The sequence below is a fragment of the Anoplophora glabripennis genome, unplaced genomic scaffold (genome assembly GCF_000390285.2).
Source record: "Anoplophora glabripennis isolate ALB-LARVAE unplaced genomic scaffold, Agla_2.0 scaffold963, whole genome shotgun sequence".
Classification (NCBI taxonomy): Eukaryota; Metazoa; Arthropoda; class Insecta; order Coleoptera; family Cerambycidae; genus Anoplophora; species Anoplophora glabripennis.
Genome location: NW_019417303.1, coordinates 106817 through 129276, shown reverse-complemented (window position 1 = coordinate 129276; position 22460 = coordinate 106817). Strand labels below are relative to the sequence as shown.

Sequence of the window (22460 nt, the reverse complement as noted above, 5' to 3'; positions counted from 1 at the left end):
ATTAATACAGAGTAGGCAAAAATGCCGAAACAGTATAATAACATTTTTCCATTAAAAATTGCTTTAGAGCGCCCTTAAATAAATATACACTTTGCATTGATTTAAGTTCCTCAGGTAGTTTATTATATATTTTAAGGCCCAAACAGTCGGGAGAGTTAGCTGTTATTTTTATTCGAGCAAATGGCAAATGAAAATCCATATTTTGTCGCGTATTGATAAGAACTAACTATAATATGATAAGAACTACTTAACATAAACTTGCTCTTATTATGAAACACGTACAGACACAATTCGAATATAAATAAACAGGGCAAAGTTAAAATTCTTAAGCTTTTAAATATTTCCCTGCATGAATAATATCTAGGAACTCCCATTATAGTTCTTAGCAGCCTTTTTTGAGCAATAAAAACCTGAGTAGTAAATGTGGAGTTACTCCAGAAACAGAGACCATATCTGAAACGACTTTCAACTTGTGCGTAGTATAAACGGCGAAGTTGTTCAATACTTAAAACCGATCTCAAATTACGAAATAGATACGTTAGAGAGGAGGGTTTCTTCGTTAGTATATCACAGTGAGCATGCCATTTCAAATGTTTATCTATATAAAGACCTAAAAATTTCACTACTTCAGAGTCAGTACTTAAACGTGTGTTATCAATGGTAAAATCTAAAGTATTACAATTTTTTTGTGAACTGTGAAATCTTAAAATTTTCGTTTTATTGATGTTAAAATATAACTGATTTTCAGAAAACCATTTTGTTAAATCATCTAATAAAATATTACAATTAGCCTCCAAATTTATATCATCACCGCTGGAAGTGATTAAGGAAGTGTCATCAGCGTAGATAGTGAAACCTGTATTTAATGAAATTGAATCGACATCATTCATATACAACAAAAAAAGCATCAGACCTAAAATTGAACCCTGTGGTACACCCATCCCTACAGGTTACTGTATAACTGCTATCTTTTATAGCAACAAACTGAGTTCTGTTTTCTAGAAAAGATTGTACCCAATCAAGAGCCAGACCCCTTATTCCAAAAGATATTAACTTCCATATCAGCCTTTCGTGATTGACACAATCAAAAGCCCTACTTAGATCGGAAAAAATTCCAATAGGGCACTCATCAAGTTCAATAAAATGGTATATTTTACTTAAAAGTGAATGAATGGCTGTGCTCGTGGACATCCCGCTGCGAAACCCATACTGATTCTTTGTTAAAATATTGAACTTATCAAGAAACGATAATAATCTATTTAAAAAACAATATTCATATATCTTTGAAAAGGCAGCAGGCCCAGTTACAGGTCTGTAATTTTCGATATTACTGGGGTCACCCCCTTTAAGAATAGGTACAATCTTTCCGGTCTTCAATAATTCTGGGAATGCACCACACTCAAAGGACAGATTGACAAGATACGTAATGGAATGTATTACACAGTCGATAACATGCTTCACTACAAACGTTGGTATATCGTCTGACCCAGACGATCTTTTATTTTTTAACTTTCTTTTGAGCAATTCAAGAACTTCAGTGGGAGTATATGGTTTCAGGTATAGAGAGCTACTATTTTCCTTGAAATGATTATATGAATTAAAATTGTTTACCGCATTAGGTATTCGATCAACCACCCTTTGAGGGGCGTCTATGAAAAATTCATTAAATAATGAAGCCACCATTGCCGGTTGATCATAAGATACCCCATCAACATTTAGTTGGATATTATTATGTGATTTATTACGATTACACAATTCAGATAGAACTTTCCAAGCGGAACGTGGTTGATTTTCTGAAAACATGATTCTGTTCTGATAATAAGTTTTTTTAGATTGCTCAACCAAATGCCGATGCCGCCTCTTTTCAAAGTTATAAAAAGGAATTAATTCAGGGAAACTTTTCCGAAGATTGTAAACATTCTTTAATTGTTTACTAGAAGCTTTAACTTCATCATCAACCCATTTTTTATCACATGGCTTATTGTAATACTTACGAAGAGCAAAATGAACGTTAAAATAATATAAAAATACACTGTTAAAATACGCTAATGCATCATTAATATGTTTTAAATTATAAAGATTATGCCAGTGCTCATCTGAAATAGCTACACGAAATTTTAAAATAGCTATATCACTAAAACTTCTTCTCAAAGAAAAATTATTTTTATCAATCGTTACAGTACCTGTTGTAAATATAACGATAAGCATGTGAATTTTTCTATTGAATGATTTTTGATACAAAGAAAGATTTATTCTCATGACTGAAATAAGCATGTTGAATTAGAAAATCCACCCTTAAGCGCGCTCAGAGGGTGGAATGATCCCCAAAAATAGAGAATATCAGAAATGTAAAAATTAAAAAATATATATAAGATAATTCACATGCTAATAGTTTTTATATCAATTGGTAATATTCAAATTCTTCATTTTTGGCATTTTTTCAACCCCTAAGTAGGGGTGATTTTTTAAATTTTCAAAATACTAAAAGCTACGTCATTTAAGTTTTTTACGACAAATAATTTGCGACCAAAAACATATTTTTATGTATTTTTTTTTAATTCTCTGCGATTTGTGAAAAAATGGGCAAAAATCGTAGGTTTTTTGCAGTCACTCTTTGGTTTTTCTAAGTTCAAGTATAATAGATATTGATTTTTTCGAAATTTGAAACCCCATTTTCAGGGATGCAGCTTAGTATAAAGGTAAGTAGCTTTAAATTACCGTAATTTGGATTCCCCTAGATGCCTCTGCTCTCTGTCGATTCTCATGTGAAACTCATTTGTATGAGTCATAAATTTGTCATTTGTGCTCCTGTGTAAATCGTAATTTATACACTGTTTTTATTATATATTCTATAGGTACATTGTAAAATGTCTAAAGACAAATAAGAATTATTTTTATTTTAATAAAAAAAATGCACGTTCTGGATTACCAAATTCCAACTAGATCAACATTTAAAAGGATGTCCAGATTTACAGGTGTACAGGCCATTAATACAGTAAATAAAAAAATAAAGGGGGTTGGATATTTTTTATTAAATAATAACTGTATTACCATTATTACAATATTATTATTAATATTACAATTTATTTCATCCAAAATCTAATAACCAGAGGCTATTTTACAGTCGTAAAAATATTCCTTTATTCTGTCTATTAGTTTTTAAATTTTATATGCAAATTTAAAAATGTGTTTGATCATTTTCCTGGTATATTTTCATATATTTCCATTTTTTTTTATTTTTTATTCCTTTAATTTTTTCTAAAGTTATGTCAAAAAAGGGTCATTTTTTCTTATACATTTGGTCTTTATTAATTAAGACCAAAAAGATGTTAGCACTATAGAATGTCACATTTCAAATTAAAAAAAAATTATATGGTTTCTAAGAAATTTACACCTAAAATGGAATCGTACCAGACCGGCATTTGCAATTTTGAGAAAGTTTAATTTCCAACGTGCATTATAGGCATAAGTGCCAAATACCACGATTTAACTGGATGCAGAACAGTTAAAATTTTAAACAATGTAGGATTTGGACATGAAGAAATTGTACAGAGATAAGCTTTAAAATCCGCGTATTAATTTTTTTAAAATTAATTAATTTTTAAGAGTAGATTATAAAAAAAAGTAAGAATAATTTACTAGTGTTTCAAGGGAAAATGTAGTTCATATAAACTATTTTTTTTCTCAGAAACAGTTATTAACTTTTTAGGATTCACTAATTTTTAGTGGTTTAATTTTTTGAAAAACCGCATAATCAATTTCCTTGCCAATGAATTTAAACCTTTTAGTTTTTCAACAGATTTTTTCATAAATAACTGCACTTAGTGAAGAAAAAAGTTATGGCAAGATATTGGAAACAATTTCCAACAGTTAGAACAAATCGCATTTGATTCGAAACAATTAATTTTAAATCATTTAAGCATTATAACATAATGTGAAAGCATTGGAAACCGTTTTGATTTACTCTAGGAACAAAGCTATTGTGTTTTCCGACTATCCTAGGAACTTGTACCATTACTTTTATGAATCGCTTCCTCACAAGAATTGCTCCTCAAATTTTCTTGTTCATAGTTTCAGACACTTTTACTGTTATATAAGTTCAATGATGATGAATGATCTAATTAAAAATTCATTCTAGGGGAAAATCCCAGAAACTTGACACCATTGTATATTTTGCAAATTCAATCGCTACCTATAATTCCTTGTTGTTTTCACAAAAAAAAGATATCTTTCATTTCATCAAAAAAATCGAACCATTTTGAATTTATGTACAAAAATTATTACTATTATATAGGAAATACAATTTTAGATACAAACTAATTAAGTCCAAAAAAATTTATGGCGTAGAAATTTTGCATTTTGTTAACGGTGTCAAGGGTACTTTTTATGATTATATTGTATTTAAAATCTCATATCTAGAAAATAAAAAAATCATGAAATTTTTTTTTGTGAAACTAGTAGTTCTAGACTTATGTTTAATGCGCGGCCATGGTTTGCCATGGTTTGCCGACATACGAATCAGGGCTGTGCGGTAAAGCCGTAGTCGGTTTGAATCCCGCACGCGGCAGGAAAATTCGAAGGAATTTTCCTGTCATACCTATGGATGTTTGTGATTGTTAAAGTAGAGGGTAGTGTAAGTTAATAGTCAAACAGGGCCAAGCATGGCCTAATTGCTGGTAAGCTTCATAACCTTTACCTTTTTTATGTTTAATGTTTAATAACGCTAATGAAAGCTAAAAAAGTAATAATCCAAAAATGGTTAGTTTTTTAAATAAAATGAAAGATTTTTTTAACTCAGAAACGTTATAAGTAATTGAATTTTCAATTTATTTAGCGACACTGAATTTCTAGGGTTTTTTTGGAGAAAGTAACTCCTGGTATCTCCACCACTGGTACACTTATTTATATCCAAATTCAGCGAATTTTCACATCTGGTTAGATAAATTATTAGCTTGTCATTCGTTTTCAAAAATATTTTAAAAAGCAAAATGTTTGTCTATGTATTTAATTAACATCCTGTATACAAATAAAGTTTCAATACTCGAATTATACAGTCAATAATACTTATTGACAATATTACGGTATATTTAATAAAAAATATTTCAACTTTAGCTGTTCTTTACTATATTAATGGCTTGTATACCTATAAATTGGAACAACCTGTATTTGGGTTTAAATATTATGAGGAGTCGATAGATTAGAAGACTAAAAAATTATCGAAGCAATTATCTTAAGGCACGTATAGACTTGCGAGCTAAGTGGCTCATGAACCGCTCGTGGAAAAAATGAATGCTCGCGCCAGCATTGCTCGATCAAATCCACCACACCATTATGTGTCTTCGTTTGAAAGATGTCTGAACAAGAAACTCTCGCATAATGGTTGCAAGTGGTGCAGGTATAAAAGAATGTCTTCATCCGGCCATGTTGCCATGGTATGATTAAATAAGCATGTACTTGTGAGCACGTAGTTTTGCCATCCAAACTGACACTGAGCATCCCTTTGTGCTCGCCGAAAAACCACTCCAGCTTGTCCAATGTTAGCTCGAACTACGCTTGAAACCCCGTCCGTACTGGTAACACTAGTTACGTGAGCCGCACTGCTCTCAAATCTATACGCGCCTTTAAAAAAATCATCACTAAAAAAGAGACTGCAGCATGTCAATTTATTTAAACTGTAATAAAATGTGAACTAAACTGAAAAGCTGCAGATAAAGACCGATTATTCATATCTACAAATAAACTTTGAAAAGCAAATTGTGTGAAATGATAGAATTATTATTAATAAAAAATTAATCATAATGTAGGTGTAACAAACATTCCTCAGTTGAATTTATGGCAAGAGACTAGTAATCCTTTATTCGGAATAACCAATAATCCTTATGATACAACAAGAACCGTAGGTGGTTCTTCTGGAGGAGAGGCCAGCATTTTAGCAGCTGGAGGAACACCTATTGGTATTGGTACGTATTAAAACGAGAACATATCTTTAAAAAAATCTAATGTTTGGATTGTATTTATAAAAAAATATTTGCATATTTACACAAATAATATAACACGCCAAATATTAAAAGTAACAATTATTTTTGTAACAAAATGAAACTACTACTTTTGTGGTGGTAAAATTGAACTATTGTTACAAAATATTCAACACTAAATGAAGTTACATTCATATTATCAAGTAAAATAAATAAATCTGTAATTCTATTACATACTAAATAATTCAGTTAAAGGTACCATTAAAAAACGGTTATATGCCTTACGCAACTACGCATTAACAAACAAAAATCCTAATAAATGGTTCAAGTACCCAAAAAATGTACTCTACAACTTGTCATAGGCGTCATCACTCACTCTCAGATATACGGCAAAAATTATCAAGTGATTTCACGATGGAGTTTATCTGTTTCTCTTCCATTTTCAGTTGTTTCTTTCTTTTCTTTTTACTTTTCTTACTCTTATTTCTATCTGGGGATTCAGTTTTAGAGTGTCCTGTTTTGAAATCTCCATGTGACCATTCATCTACGAACTTCCTCTTTTTTAAATTCACATCTTTGTTATCAAAGTCACCCATTGATTCATCTTCATCATTGTCATCTTTAAGCTTCTGTAAAAATATTCCTGTGGAAGTGTTCCTTTTGGCTTCAAGCTTTCTCTTCTTTTTCAATTTCTTACGTTCCGCTTTTGAGAGGTCATTTATATTGAATTGGGCTTCTTCAAAACTTTTGTGATTGTCTTGCATATCATTATTATTATTTTCAATGTCCTGTTCAATACCTATGAGAAATATTGTATTAATATAGTAGTAACAGATATATTAAAAAAACTACCTTCATCAGATCCACTTGCTGCATTTTCCATAGTAGGTTCATTACTGTTTTCATCCTTCAGGGATCCTATTTCGCTATCAAAACTAGTATCGAGATCTACAGTGTAAATTTTTGTAACTGTTTCATTAAATGAAACACTTTTTCGTTTTTTGTTAGACTTTTTCTTCAGATGATTAGAGGATGTACTTTCCATACTGTCCTCAATAATAGGAGTGTATTTTTCTCTGTTATCTTCTTTTTGTTTTTTAAGTTTTTTTAGTTTCTTCTCTACTACATTTTTATCTTTATCATCGGACAAAGACACCTTTTTCATTTTCTTCAGCAATATTTTTTCCTGTTTTTCTATTCTAGATAATTTTCCGCCAAGTTTTAAGCCATGTCTAGCGCCTTTGTGAGCAGTTCTTCCTCCACATGCTGCAAATAATTCCTCATCGGTAAGAGAACTGAAAGTTTTCAGAGACTCTGGTTCTTCGAAAGGTTCTATTTTATAACTCTGAATGCCACTTTCAGTTAACTTTTCAGTCTTAAGGAAAGGCCCATATTCTAGGCTCTTATTCTTTTTTAACTGCTTTACCGAGTAACTCTTTGTTGTAATTTCTACAGAATCTGCAGATTTCACTCTCATCTTGATTTGATTTTCATCACCAGTATCAATCTCTATATTCTCTGCTGCACTGTTAAATACTTTTTCCCACCAATTGTTCGTAAAATGTTCCCCAATATTATGGCCAATACCAGAGTTGTCAAATTTTAATTTTGGTTTTAATGCAGTTGATATGCCATCTTCGTTCTTCCCCAAGCCTTTACCTAATAAACATTAAAACAAATAAATAAGTGGGATCTAAAATACGTGTTTTCTTTCTATAGATAAACTAAGGTTATGTCATATTTAAACGGTTTTCAGACTTCCTTACCATCCGTCCAGCCATATTTTTCCAATTGTTTACGAGCAAAGTCCATATTAAATATTTATTAATAATTATTTATTTTATAAATGTATAAGCATGGCTAATCAGTTAACTATAGAAAAAAGTCCCACAAAACATCCGAAATAGGAAACATAAAAAACAAAAGTGATTATTTTTTCTGTAGTCATAGTTGGAGTTGGCAATTCTGAATTCTGATAGTTCAGTAATCTGTAGCACCACCTCTTTAGAAATGGCGGGCGTTTAAATATTCAACGGGATTAGAGGGTGCAATGTGGAAACCAAATAAAATATTGATTTGTTATACAAATTAAATTAATATAAGTATAATTATTAGTTTATGAAATAACTAATTATTACTTTCGTTATCTGTAGATTTCAATTATTAGGTAAACATTTTTTTAATGGTTCATATACAGGGCGTCCCAACCAAAACTAGCCTCCCGAATATATTTAAAAGTAGTAATACTAGTAATTTTCTGGAATATCGATGAAACACGTGAACGAATTTGTGACGAATCTTCAGCTCTTTATTACACCCTTCAAAAATTGTAAAGACAACTCAATATAATGATTAAGCTTCTTTCAATTACCTACATAAACAGTAATATTTAAAAATTTTTATTTAAATGATTTTTATGCTTGCATCAGAAGGAAAAATAAGAGATAGGAATTTAAATTATCTAATCCCTACATACATCTGAAGTCAATGACGAAGATTCATGAAGTATTCTGAAGCAAATTATTTTTTCAGTGGTTTCGAGCAACCAGCGCCGGATTAACCAGGGGGCTGTAGCCCCGGGCCCCACAGGCTCCGGGGGCCCCACATGCTATTGGAAAAATTAAAAAAAAACAGACTAATGAACGGTAATAAAAATACTTAATGACAATTTCTAATGCTAATTTTTACCTGAACAAATCATTTTCATTGGAAATGTATGTTGTATTAGGTACATATAAAATTTAATATTAAGAAAATAGCATACTAAATTAATTTAAAAGGAAGGTCAATAAGTTACATTTAATGTGTTCTGTTCTCTCGTTGCCAAAATAAATATTTTAACATAAAACAATTTATTCTACAATGTTATTTTGTTTTTCTGCCCTTAAGAGGGTCCCTTCCCTTAAAGCCCCAGGCCCCACCGAGGCTTAATCCGGCACTGGGAGCAACTGCTCATTTGGCCCTAAATGTTCTCGAATTTTTAGATAATTTTCCCGAGAGATTGAATGAAGGAAGTGGTCCTATAGAATGACCGACCACAGTATCTGATTTATTTTTATGGAGGCATCCAAAATTTGTTGTTTGCAATTAAATCTGCATCTCTTATTTCTGGATTTGCATAACACATTCATTTACAAATCTCGATTGTTGACTGGAAAGTGAGTCAAGAATGTTAATTTGTACTTACATATTTTCAAAAAAAGACATTACAATGCATTTGATAATTCAAATTTCTTATCCTGTTTTCTTTCCCACCTTAAAGTAAAAAATCAGGTAAATAAAATTAAAAAATATCTTACTGTTTTGCACTAATTCCCAAACTTTTTTGCTTAGTCTTCCCACAAAATCTGCAAATTAATATAAAAGCAGACATATTTAATTTAATTATAAGGGGTATTTCAGGAGTATATACTGTAAAGACATAGGCCTAAACGGCCCTCGGAAGCAACCTGTCACCTGCAGGCATAATCATCCCTGTATCTCCCTTGGTACATAAATAACTATTAATCAGCTTTTCAGTATTATTTTAGTACAACGGATATTATCTTCTTGCAATTTTTTTTGTAGATTTAAATAGTTTTAGATAAAATAGATAAAAAAGTATACTACTTGCAATATATATAAGAAAAAAGTATTGTCATAATTTTTTTTTTAATTAAAGAATGATTCTTCTTAACTTTATGAGATAAGTTTCATTAAAAAGACAGTATCATTGTTAACATTTCCGTTTTTTAATCATCTTGTTATACTCATTCATTTAAGAGATTTGATTTTTTATTGAAAATATTTAAAAGATTTAATCATTATTGTCACAGTCACAATTTGTGAAGTCAAATATTCTAAATATTTTACTTGTGTCGCCAAAAGATTATAATAAGGGTAATTGCATTGATAGAAAATCACTGCTGCTCAAATACTGGACATTTCCATGTAGTGCTCAGAGAGTTATAGAATAGAGAGAATAGATGGCATTTGCCAAATTCATAAGGCACCACAATAAACAGTTTCACAGTTGTGACTGGCAGTTTCAATTATATACCAAATTTTCAATCATTTCCTCAAACTATCGAATCTCTTGAATAAATGAAGATAACGAGATGATTAAAAAGAAAATGTTAGGAATGAATCAGTCTTTTTTATTGAAGCTTATTTAATAAAAGTCATTCTGCAACGTCTTTTTTGTTTATTCCTGTCCATGGGAGGTAGTAAATTATTATTATTAAACATAAAGTATGGACAAAAATTGTCTATTTTATATAAACTTGCACCACTTCGGCCATAGCAAAAAATTATCTCTCATTAGACTTACTTAGAATTTTGCAGGATCGAAGTCTGTTATATGCTTTTTTGAGTTGTAATGATGTAAAATATGATGCACTTCCTTAGCCTTAAGGCCGCTCGCAAACACGGCCACTTGTGGTCGCCACTAGTGGCGGCCACCAAGTGGCTAGAAGCAACCACTAGTATTCGCTACAGGTGGCCGCCACGCGCTTCTAATTTTTTAACCAGTGGCCGCCACTTTTCATGAATTTTCTATCCAGTATCGTCTCTAGTCAGTTTCGGATATAAACACATCTACGTCTATAATATCCTCCATTTCTGTGCTCATAATTCAGAATACGTACCCGTCGAACAGAAACGTGGCGATAGACTGTGGCCGCTTGGTGTGGCCGCGTCTGCGCCGAAAGACGAGTGGCTGTCGTCGGCTACAAGCAGCGAGGTACGACTTCTGCCACAACGTGTGGCCCGATCGAGCCACTGCCAACGCTGTGTTTGCGCTGAACCCAAAGGCCGCTCGCAAACACGGCCACTTGGTGGCCGCCACTAGTGGCGACCACAAGTGGCCGTGTTTGCGAGCGGCCTAACTAAGAATCATTGATCTACCCTTATTGATCTTAGACTAGGCTCTGTGGTAGTAACCTTAGTCCGAGAACAATTAAATAAGAATTTTGTTATAATGAATTTAAATATTCAAATTTTCCAGGTACTGATATTGGAGGTTCTAACAGAATCCCAGCTTTTATGTGTGGTGTTTTTGGACATAAACCGACGTCACACCTCATTTCAACTAAAGGTAAGCCCATTATTAAATTGTTAAATGTTATTTTTACTAATAAACCTTTAGGGATGACCTTTAGAACTGGTAAAGAGGAACAGACAATGGTGGTAGTAGGAACTCTAACGAAATATGTTGAGGATATTATTCCATTATTGAAGGTACTAGTAGCCGAAAACATCTGTAGATTAAAACTGGATCAGCCTGTAGATGTTAAAAAACTTAAAATATACTATATTATGGATCCAAAAGATCCGTTTGTGAACCAATTCAGAGATGAAATGAAAAGTACATTAGCCAGGTATACATTTTAAATATATTTCTTATAAATATCTGAAGGTATTTGTTATTTCAGTGCTGTTAATTATTTCACTGAGATATCACTACAAAAACCTCAAGAACTTGAATTTGAAGGTACCAAATATACAGGAAAATTGTGGAAATACTGGATGAGCAAAGAATCAGATGCCAATTTTAAAAAGGATATAATGAATAGAGAGGGAGAGGTAACAAGATATCTTATTTTAATGTTTTTTAGTCCTACAGGTTGTATAGTATGTGTAAGATCATTGGTTACATAGCTAAATAATATAAGCTAAATTATAAGATTAACACAGTTGTTAAAACTTGCGGTTAATGAACAGCAACATTTTTTGAAGGTGTTGATTTATCGATTATTAAGGAAAAATTACTCTTCTTTAAACTTGATAAATCAAACCATTTTCAAGAATGATTTATTTTGGTAAAAATTTTTTGGAAAAAAAAGTTCAATTTGTTAATATTGTATGTAATACAATATTAACATTTAATATTGTCAATTTTCATTTCAGCAATTTTTTTTTCCAAGATTTTCCAACTTGGACACTATTACTATATACAGGCTGTTACAAATTTGCTTCTCACTACAGGAATCTCAGAGACGATAAGAGATACGAAGTAGCTTAAATGGGGCAAAGTTGCATAATCAGGGGACCAACATTATGCCTCTTAAAAATCAAGGCTAACATGATTAGTTTTCGAAATATTTAAAAAAAAACGAAATTTTGGAAATCCGTTTTCATTTCAGCCGTGTTTGAGGTGATGCTGAAAAAAGAAGAACACTTTCTCATGGCAACTTTTTGCTCTCTATCGAATGGCATAATCAATTTTTATATGTGACATTTCGTCTTTCCAGGACTTTAACTTTATTACATTTTTTGCAAGCCTTCATGACCCTCAATACTGTACTGCCTCAGCCTGAACCAGATTCAAACGTATTGTCTCGAAAAATTCATCTTCAATGTATTGGTTTCAAACCGATTTCTAAAATTTAGTTTTTTTTCAAATATTTCAAAAACTAATCTTGTTAGCCTTGATTTTTTAGAGGCATAATGTTGCAACTCTGCCCCCATTTAAGCTACTTCGTAGCCCCCACCGTTTCCGAAAACTTCCCTGCAGTGAGAAGCGAATTTGTAACAGCCTGTATAAGAAGACTATACAAAAATGGATTCTTGCTTTATGTCGCTAGAGTCCACTGGTTTTGAGATAGAAGGTAAAATACAATAAGTGCATGACATCAAGTTACTTTTGAAATAATCATAATAATCAAGTAAATACGTCAATCATGAATAAAATAAAATATAATTTCATAGCTGCTTTTTGCAAGTTGAAATAAACAATGAATTTTCAATAATTTTAAAAACCCTGTATCTTGAAAATGAAGAATTTTCAGATGCATGATTAAGAACTATTTTGTTATTTTGTCATGTAGAATCTGCAATTAAAGTTTGGCCAAGAGTTTTATCCCTGTATATTTTGACAAAGTATCCACCCTGAAATCAGTGAATGAACCACCTTGTATAATACCAGTTTTTTAACGTTAAATTAGTCCAGTATTTATGAATTTATAAATATTCATACATTTCGAAAAGAGCAATTTATTATTGTATGGGCACTTCGATAAGCCAGTTATTAGCTCATATCATTTATTATTTTAGATTTCACAGTAATGTAATTAGTGCAATTCTAATTTGTCCTTATACTGGTGTTCCTTTTATAGACAAATCCTGCCATGGAAATTCTAAAACATTTTACCGTTGGAGGAGATTACACTACGGCAACAATCTTTAACTTTGTGAACTGTCTTTTGCCCTACCCTAACGGGGAGTGGGCTACTAGGGAAACTGAGAAATTAAGAAAACAAATTTTGGTAAGTTACTACATTATTTTGTAGATTTGTTTCATTGTTCGTAAGAGATTAAATTAATCCATAATTCCAATTTTTATGCCTACTCATTTTTACTCCAAAAGTATTTCTATTCTCTATTAACATGTAAAAGTAAAGTGAAAGCAGAAATGTGTAACGACCAAAGCAATTTTTGGAATTTCTGTAGTCTTTTGTGAAACCATCGTTGTACTCCTTATTCCTCAATAAATATTATTAACTCCTTTTGAACTGTGTGTACAAAGGGAATTTTAAATGAATACAATATGTGATCTCTGTCTAAAAAAAAGCTTGTTAGTAAATTATATAGAAACTACATTCATACAGTTGATTAAAACTGTTGAAAATACAGGGTGTCCCAATATTCTACATTTAGAAACTTACCTCTAGCGCAGCATATATAAACCAGAACATTCATTCCATTGTATAACACTTTGATCTTATTCAAGATGTAGAAGTGCTGATCAGGATCGTAATAAGAATTTTTTATTTGTGCAGGAAATCATATTAAAATAGATAATAAACGTGATAAATATACTCAGTGTTCAAAAAGTTTGGAAGCCCTATCTCAGAAAATACTGCTCAAACAAAAAAATGATTAGCACAAGAGTTGCCGGGTTTTGAGTGAGAAATCCAACGGTGACCTTGACCATGACCTTGAATGTCATTTAGAAGTCGACCTGAAAATTTTAAATGGAACCGTATATTTTTAACCCCGGAAATGGAAAAATTGGAAATTTTTACGTTCGGATAAGACCTTGATCATGACCTTCAAGGTAATTTAGAGGTCAAGTTGAAAATTTTAAATGGACCCGTATACTTTTTTTGCCTTTAAATTTTTTTCGTAAGAGCATTATTAAACTTATGATCTTTGCTTACGTTTGACGTTACAGTTACCGTTTAGGTCATGGTCAAAGACATGGTATAGGTCATTTTTTAATTTTACGCTCACTGAATTTCTGCACTCAAGAATATCGGGTCATTTATTAAAAAGCAACTTGACCTGTAAACTACCTTGAAGGTCATGGTCAAGGTCATATCCGAATGTAAAAATTTCCACTTTTTCCATTTCCGGGGCCAAAAATATATGGTCCATTTAAAATTTTCAACTTGACCTCTAAATGACCTTCAGAGTCATGGTCAAGGTCACCCTTGGATTGCTCACTCAAAACCCTGCAACTTTTGTCCTAATCATTTTTTTGTTCGATTTTCTGAGATAGAGGGGGGGTTCCAAATTTTTGAACACCCAGTATATCTTAAAAATAGTAAAGTTAGTAATTTAAGGAATTAATATCACCATAGATAGTTTGTTTGCCCTCGGTTATAAACAATAAAAAGTTTTAGAACCAGTTTTGGATAATTTGTATAATGTGTTTGCATTTACTAATATTAAAAGTGGTATCTCTAACACTTGGTACAATTACATTATGTCAAAATGTTAGATTATATATTAATAATAACACAATTTTTTTTGTTCCGTCCTCCTTAAATGTTCTTCATATTAATGGCCATAACTTTTTTTTGTCTGTAATATACAAGATTTTAGTATTTTCTACATTGTCTTGAGCATACTATTTATTAAACTAAAGAATAATCATAAAATAACAAATCATTGGCAGCTGTTGAAATTGAAGTGATCATATTTTGATAATACAGCTTGGGATTCATGCAATTTTTTTGGGGATGATTTATAGAACGACAAACAGAACTTTGATGACAAATTAAAAAAAAAAAATTGCAAAACAAAACATTTAATTACGGGTTGCCGATCCTGAAATCACAAAAATGGTTACAGATATACATATTTGCAAAATATTTTTTTTTATAATTGACAGATGAAAACATTTTTTTTTACTTTTCTCAAAATTTTCATTTTTTTATAGTTACATTAGAAAGTTTGAAAAATAGAATATTAGTATCGAATTAAAATTTAAAAATAAGAAAAACACTATTTGTATCTATCAGATAACTATTGAAAAAAAAATTACAAATATGTTCAACCTTTTTCGAGATCTCAGGATTTTAATTTTTAATTTTGGCAATTCCATTAGAAAATTTTTCATCATGAAAGTTCTCTAAAAAACAATATGGGCCCCGCATGCATCATTGTCAAAATACGACCACTATTCATCAGCTACCACTGTATCACATTATATATGTGATAGTGATAGGTATAGATATATTTTTTTATAATATAACTATATAGATTATGTATAGTTGTTACGATCTCAATTGGAACCGCATAAAAACACTTAACTCATAAATTCTACGGAATCCATAGGCATCCAGAAAAATTTTGTCCTGTTGTCTAAATATACTATATTCCGAGCTATATTCATATTTAGTTGGCGATATCATCTAATTTTTTGTAAATAATCTTCCCGAAGTGCAACTTCGTCGTGATTGTAATAAAACATGTCATACAACATCTAAAGATTTATAAGTATAATCAAGATAATCGCTTAATTTATCTCGAATCCTGTTTAGAGTAGGAACTTTATTTTGCGCCGTATTACATCTCTGGCAAAATCGTCAATATTCTTTAATTTTGTATTTTTCCGTTTCCTCTTTGTACGTGACTAATAACGTCTCCTTCTTTAATTACGTGATAAATTGTTGTTTTTGATATTAGTTAATTCACTAATCAGTTTCCTAATTTCTTCACATTGTTCACTATTTCCTCTTTTCAAACATTCATATATATTTACTATAATCCGTTGACTTTGAACGTGTTTGTTTTGATGCTTTCGACAAAAACCGGTTAAATTATTTGGGGATTTTGCCAGTTTATTTCGTTATCCTCCGTTTATAAGGGTCTTCAGAAAGCCATGCTAAATTACTAGATAATTACATATAATATTTATTTTAATAACTATTACCCTTTTACTGGTTACGATATGAACAAATAATCATATTAACTAATAATTAATAATATGTATTTTACCAACAATATACCACGCCAAGCACTGCTCTCCACTGCACTGGCAAAGCCAAGTGAACCGCCTTCGATACCAAATTAATTATAGAATACCATGCAAAAAATTATTTACTACCTAGTGGACCAATACAGGATTGCTTTGATGACCAGCGCGCCGCCGTCGATTCTACATCAAGGGGGCTGGTCTACTAATACCGGACTCGGCCAATGGCTATACGAGTATAAATTACGAGACAGACCTTGGCTAAAGCATAGGAAGAAATTTCAAGAGAAGTGCAGACGGTCCTGTGCTTTAAGATTCATAGGTTCCAATTGATATCACAACATCTCTACTTGTTTACCTTTTTAGAGAATCTAAAGAAACTTAAATTATTATTCTAAGAATTATCTGCATACTTAAAAAGATGTACATCGACTCATTTCACAATTTCTGAATTTTATCGACTCCTTTAAATAAGCCTCCTTTTATTACACACAACTAGTGAGCATAGGATGAGGCTCTCTGCAGACTGAAAAAGATGCACATTCCGCAAGTTTTACGATTTTGGCTTATCTGAATTATCTGATTTATATAAGCTGCGATCTAAAGTTAAGATAAATCTGGGGTGGGTATAATTTTTTTACAAAATTATGTTATTAGAAAAGGTAACCATATTCAGTAATATTCATGAAAAAACATTTGATTACAAGTCTCTGAACTAACATTAATTTGTTTTTATTTTCAAATCAATCAATTTTTTGATTGTAGTAATTTCATTTAAATAAGACAAAAGTGTTTTAACATCATAGACTAATTTATATGAAGTACATATTTCACAATTCGAAATTCGAGGCTGTATAAATTCTGCTTCAATTTCAAAATTATATTTGTAAAACAAAGCAACTTCATATAGAGGTAAGTTTTGTAAAATCATCTTATTTTTCAACAATCCATAGTAACTATGAGTACATTACATGGAGGAAAATTGGGATACCCTATAAATCTATATACAGGGTGTCCCCAAATTCATGCAACAAAATTTGGTCACAGATTCTTAAGACAAATTTAGGGGACCCGTATTTTTTATTTCTGCCAAGTGGCCCCCTCTTTCGGAGTTACAGCCCCCTGAAGTCCGCCACCAAGAATAATCTTTTTTTTTTATATCTCAGAACCCTGGTGTACGATAATCACTAAATTTGGCACACAGGGATTTTATGACATGTGGAATCTGATGGTGCTACATTTTTTGACGGGGAACTCCCTTAAAACAATTTCGTGGGCCCCCTTGTCTTTGGAGACAAAAAAATTTGGGCGCATATTTAAATTTCTTAAAAATTATCAGTCCACTAGAAAGCCATTAAATTTAGAAACTTTTTGTCTCTTTATACTTTTTTCGTAAAACACAATGTTTTCGAGAAAAATGTCAAAATGTGATCAAATGCATATCATGATTCGCCATTTTCCTCAAAAACATTGCGTTTTACGAAACAAATATCAAGAGAAAAAAGTTTCTAAATTCAATGGCTTTCTAGCTAATAATAATTTTAAAAAAATCAAATTTGCGACCAAATTTTTCTGGTTCCAAAGACAAGGGGGGCCACGAAAAAGTGTCTCAAGGGAGTTTCTCGCCAAAAAGCGTAGCACTGTGAGATTCCACATGTCATAAAACCCCTGTGTACCAAATTTAGTGATTCTCGTACCACATGGTTTTGAGATATAAAAAAGACTTCTTAGGGTCAGATTTCAGGGGGCTTTAACTCCGAAAGCGGGGGCCAGTTGGCAAAAAGAAAAAATATGGGTCCCCTAAATTTGTCTTAAGAATCTATGACCAAATTTTGTTGTATGAATTTCGGGACACCCTGTATTTACATTTTCTAAAATGTTTCTAATCTACATTAAAGGAAAAACTTAAAGATGACGGTGTACTACTCTACCCTTCTGCACCATGGCCTGCCAATTACCACCACACAGCCCTTTTGAGGCCTTGGAACTTTAATCTGTTCGCCATTTGGAATGTATTGAAATTCCCAGTGACGCAAGTTCCAATGGGTTTAAAAAATGGTCTACCCGTTGGTATACAAGTTGTTGCAGCGCCTCATCAAGATCATTTATGTATTGCGGTGGCAGGAGAATTGGAAAAAGCATTTGGTGGATATGTACCGCCTTTCCAAACTTCTTAAGTGGCTTATAACTTATTTTTCAATTTTTTTTTTATTTCAATTAAACTGCACTTATCCACTTTCACTTGAAAAAGACCAAAATCAATGTGATTTTTCTAATGTACAGGACACAATAATATAACATTCCCTTTATTGAGGTTGGTTTTTGTATTATCTGAATGAAGTCCATGTTATAACTTCAAGAACCTTAACAAACGGCCTAATACCACTGGATTTCCAGATACAGGATATTGACATTTAAATTTTTTTACATTTATATAGTTAGGAGATTGATGAAACTTGGATTAATAATTTGCCCAAGTAAAGGCAAAAATTTACTGCAGTGGTATACTTTATAAGCACATTAATATTTTTTAAATGTCCACCTTAAAAAGTTTTTATTTGTACACCAATGACTTTTTGCCATTTTTCTTGCCTAACTCAAAAACATCTTGTATGTTAAAAACCAGTGGCTTTTTTTAACTATTAGGTTATATTAGGAATTATATTTTAAAGGATTTTTTTATTTTCAGAGCATTTTTTATATGGTGTTATTTTTATATACATATTTGGTTTAAATAAATGGTTTCTGTCAATGTCCCTATAAAATTACACCTTGGGGCTCATTGTGCCATTAAAATATTAAGATGGGGTTGCTGGAGGTATACAGGGTGTCTGGTAAATAATGGATAACATTTTAACTGTGGATGGGGGACCCTAAGGTCATTTTGAAAATCGACTTTTGTCTTAGTACAAACTCCTTTCGTTTTTCAGTTATTTCAGTTTTTTTTTGTCAAAATTTCCGCCATAGTTTACTTTATTGTTCACTACGGCCACAAGAGAACGTATTATCGTTCAGTTATTTTGCGTAATATTCTTGAATTGTGTTATTATCAGATGCTTATCAGAATTTTTAACTAGCAATAGTAGTTCTTTTTTAAAAAAATCTTAAACTTAAATTTTACGTTACGCTCTAATTTTTAGCCAAACTTCTAGTTCTTGTGAAAAGAAAAGTACGAGAACGAGAGTGGCAAACAACCATTTGATATTACTATGAGAAAAATAAACCATTTCGAGGGTAAGGGCTAACATGTCACTCATCATATTTCATAATAATTGTACATTGTTATTGTCCCTCGTCTGTCCCCTACTTTGAATTTGTTTTTTGTTGAATGGTGTTTGGTCCTGTTTACGACCACTTGGCGCTTCCCTGGATTGATTTGTGTTTATCAATATTGTAATATTCTTAGAACATTGGGGTAATATTGCAATGTTTCAAATTCATTACTCTGCCCGTGAGCATGCCAACATGCATTTTATTTATGGTGAATGTAGGGGTAACGCAAATGCAGTCGCTGCACTTTATCGAGAAAGATACCCAAACGCACGCTATCCTGATTATCGCGTTTTCATTAGAGTACATAATTCTTATTGTGAAGGAAAAATTCCTGGTCGTAATGTAAGCGAAGGACAACCACAATACTATGATGAGGAAATTGTGATCGAAAAAATTTAGGCAGATTCATCGACCTTCTATCGCTAGACGCACCGGAATTTTGAAGTCAACTGTTCACAGTATCTTGAAAAAACATCAGTTACATTCATTCTATGTAATACATGTGCAAACTCTCCAACTTAAAGACTACCCTGCAAGAGTCGCTTTTTGCCGTCGGATGCTGAGAGAAATAAATGAAAATCCAGATTTTTTTCAACAAGATCCTGTGGATTGATGAATCAACTTGCCGAAAAGATGGCTGTCTGAATTTTCACAACTTACACAGCTGGTTGATAGAAAATCCGCATTTAATGCGGGAAAACCGATCACAATATCAATTTAAAATCAGTTATTGGAATTTTAAATGGAAAAATTATTGGTCCAGTTGAAATGCCAGGGAACTTAAATGGTGGAAATTATTTGGAATTCCTTCAAAATGAACTCCCCAATTTATTAGAAGACGTAGATTTGAGGCTAAGAAGAACTATGTGGTTGTAACATGATGGCTGTCCTGCACACTATGCTGCTGCAGTCCGAAGGCGTTAGAATCAGTTATATCCAGGGTGCTGGATTGGTCGCATGGGTACAATTGTATAGTCTCCGCGGTCGCCGGATTTAAATCCGCTAGACTTTTTTTACTGGGGCTGCCTGAAAGAAAAAGTCTATAGCAGGCCAGTTGAGACAATACAAGAATTGCGGAACCGCATCCAAGAAGCGGCTCGTGAAATTAGTCAGTGAAGATACAAACGAATGCTCCGAAGGAATTCATAAGAAGGTGCAGAACCTGCATCAGGGAAGGCGGCAGACAATTTGAACATTTACTGTAATTTTTAAATAAAATTAAATAACAACTGAAAGATAATACGTTTTCTTGTGGCCATAGTGACCAATAAAATGACCTATGGCAGAAATTTCGAAAAAAAAACGAAATTACTGAAAAACGAAGGGACTTTGTACTAAAACAAAAGTCGATTTTCTGAACGATCTTAGGGTCCCCCATCCACGGTTAAAAGGTTATCCATTATTTACCGGACACGCGATATACTGGGTTACACAAAGGTAGCTAGTTCTGATTAGTGCTAATGACGTCATATTGGACATGAATGAAATAAGACGACAAATGGACTAACTCCGTAAACAGATCATTTTCAGTCATTTTCTGGTTTGATTACAATATTTGAAATTAAAATGCACTATATTATTCGCTTATTTCGATGCTAGCTTATATTTTAAATACATCTGTACGCTTTCAGTTTACTTCAAGTCAATTTTTTTTTATCCATCTGAAGTGATTAGGAAGTAGTATTATAGTATCACCTTATTTTACATAAAAATTGATTGAAATAAATAAATTCTCAGCAAGGAAATTTAAGAATATCTTCTTATGCAGGTAGTAACTTTGAGTGAGGGTCAAATTTATACAGGGGCTACCTTTGACCTTTAGAAACACGTATCAATAGTTTATTTTTTCAAATTCCGTCGTAAAAACATCATTTTCTTTATAACCTTTTTTTTTAGTAATTTTCATACCCCACCGCTGGATAAGTGAAGTCTGTGTGTTAAACACAGCTCATGCACAGTTGGGAACTGGGACATGTATTGTCAAATCTCATAATTTAAAGAAAAGGTTATTAAAAAGCAATGAGTGACCGCAAAATCCGCCCGTTTTTGCGTAGTGTGTAGCAAGAACGGGGAAGGTTGTACAGAGGTCTCCGTGAGCTTAAATTGATCGTCATGAAAAATCTAGGTGAGCATAATTCGATTTTTCCAATATTTGCCCGACTTACCCCTACTTAAGGGGTGGAAACCACCCCTAAAACAAGAAAAATTAGAAAATAGTAGATAAATTCTTGGTAAATTTGGGGGAATTTCACATGGCAAGGGTAAAATCAGGAATGTCCTTCTAAAAATGCTCATGATAAACCCACCCCCCCCGCGTGGGGGTAAAACAAAAGATCGAATTATGGGGCCCGTCTTTCGTATCATTTGTCGGGTAGTGGGGGAAACAAAGTACTTCATGAAGTGGATATCATTCCCCGTCTGCTATCGGCAATAGGGGTGGTTTTACCCCCATACGGGGGGTGTTTTTCACCTTGAGCATTTTTAGGAGGGCATTTTTGATGTTACCCTTGCCATGTGGAATTCCGCCAATTTTTACCCAGATTTTGGTGACCATTTTTTCTGTTTTCTTGTTTTAGGGGTGATTTCCACCCCTTCAGTAGGGGTAACTGATCAGAATCCGACAGAAGAACGAATTATGGGGGCGTGTATTTCATATCATTTGGATTTATAAGGAAGAGTGGCACAAAAAAGGCAATTCATGAAGGGAACATCATTTGCCGCCGGTTTTCGGCAATAGGGGTGATTTTACCCCCACGCGTGGGATGTTTTTCACCTTCAGCATATGTATTTGGAAGAACATCCCTGATCTCTTCCTTGCCATTCAAATTCCTGCCAATTTTTACCAAGAATTGATCGACCATTTTCTCACGTTTCTTGTTTTAGGGGTGGTTTCCACCCCTTAAGTAGGGATAAGTCGGACAAATATTGGAAAAATCGAATTATGCTCACCTAGATTTTTCATGACGATCAATTTAAGCCCACGGAGACCTCTGGACGACCTTCCCCGTTCTTGCTACACACTACACAAAAAC

At 32.5% G+C, this 22460-nt stretch overlaps 2 protein-coding genes across 2 annotated transcripts in view; one reads left to right on the top strand and one right to left on the bottom strand.

The window, feature by feature from the left end:
* Positions 1-18738, top strand: part of LOC108915087 (fatty-acid amide hydrolase 2-A-like) — a 21915-nt gene extending 3177 nt beyond the window's left edge. The window contains exons 4-9 of the mRNA XM_018721043.1: positions 5805-5960; positions 10960-11049; positions 11101-11332; positions 11387-11537; positions 13070-13219; positions 18054-18738. Of these exons, the coding sequence (XP_018576559.1) occupies positions 5805-5960; positions 10960-11049; positions 11101-11332; positions 11387-11537; positions 13070-13219; positions 18054-18332 (1058 nt within the window). The 3' untranslated portion in view covers positions 18333-18738. The remainder of the gene's footprint in view (positions 1-5804; positions 5961-10959; positions 11050-11100; positions 11333-11386; positions 11538-13069; positions 13220-18053) is intronic.
* Positions 6019-7897, bottom strand: LOC108915088 (G patch domain-containing protein 4). Its single transcript, XM_018721044.1, has 3 exons — positions 7742-7897; positions 6828-7634; positions 6019-6774 (listed from the first exon to the last, which is right to left on the bottom strand). The coding sequence occupies exons 1-3, from the start codon at positions 7785-7787 to the stop codon at positions 6344-6346; spliced, it is 1284 nt and encodes a 427-aa protein (XP_018576560.1). The 5' UTR covers positions 7788-7897; the 3' UTR covers positions 6019-6343.
* Positions 18739-22460: the final 3722 nt, after the last annotated feature.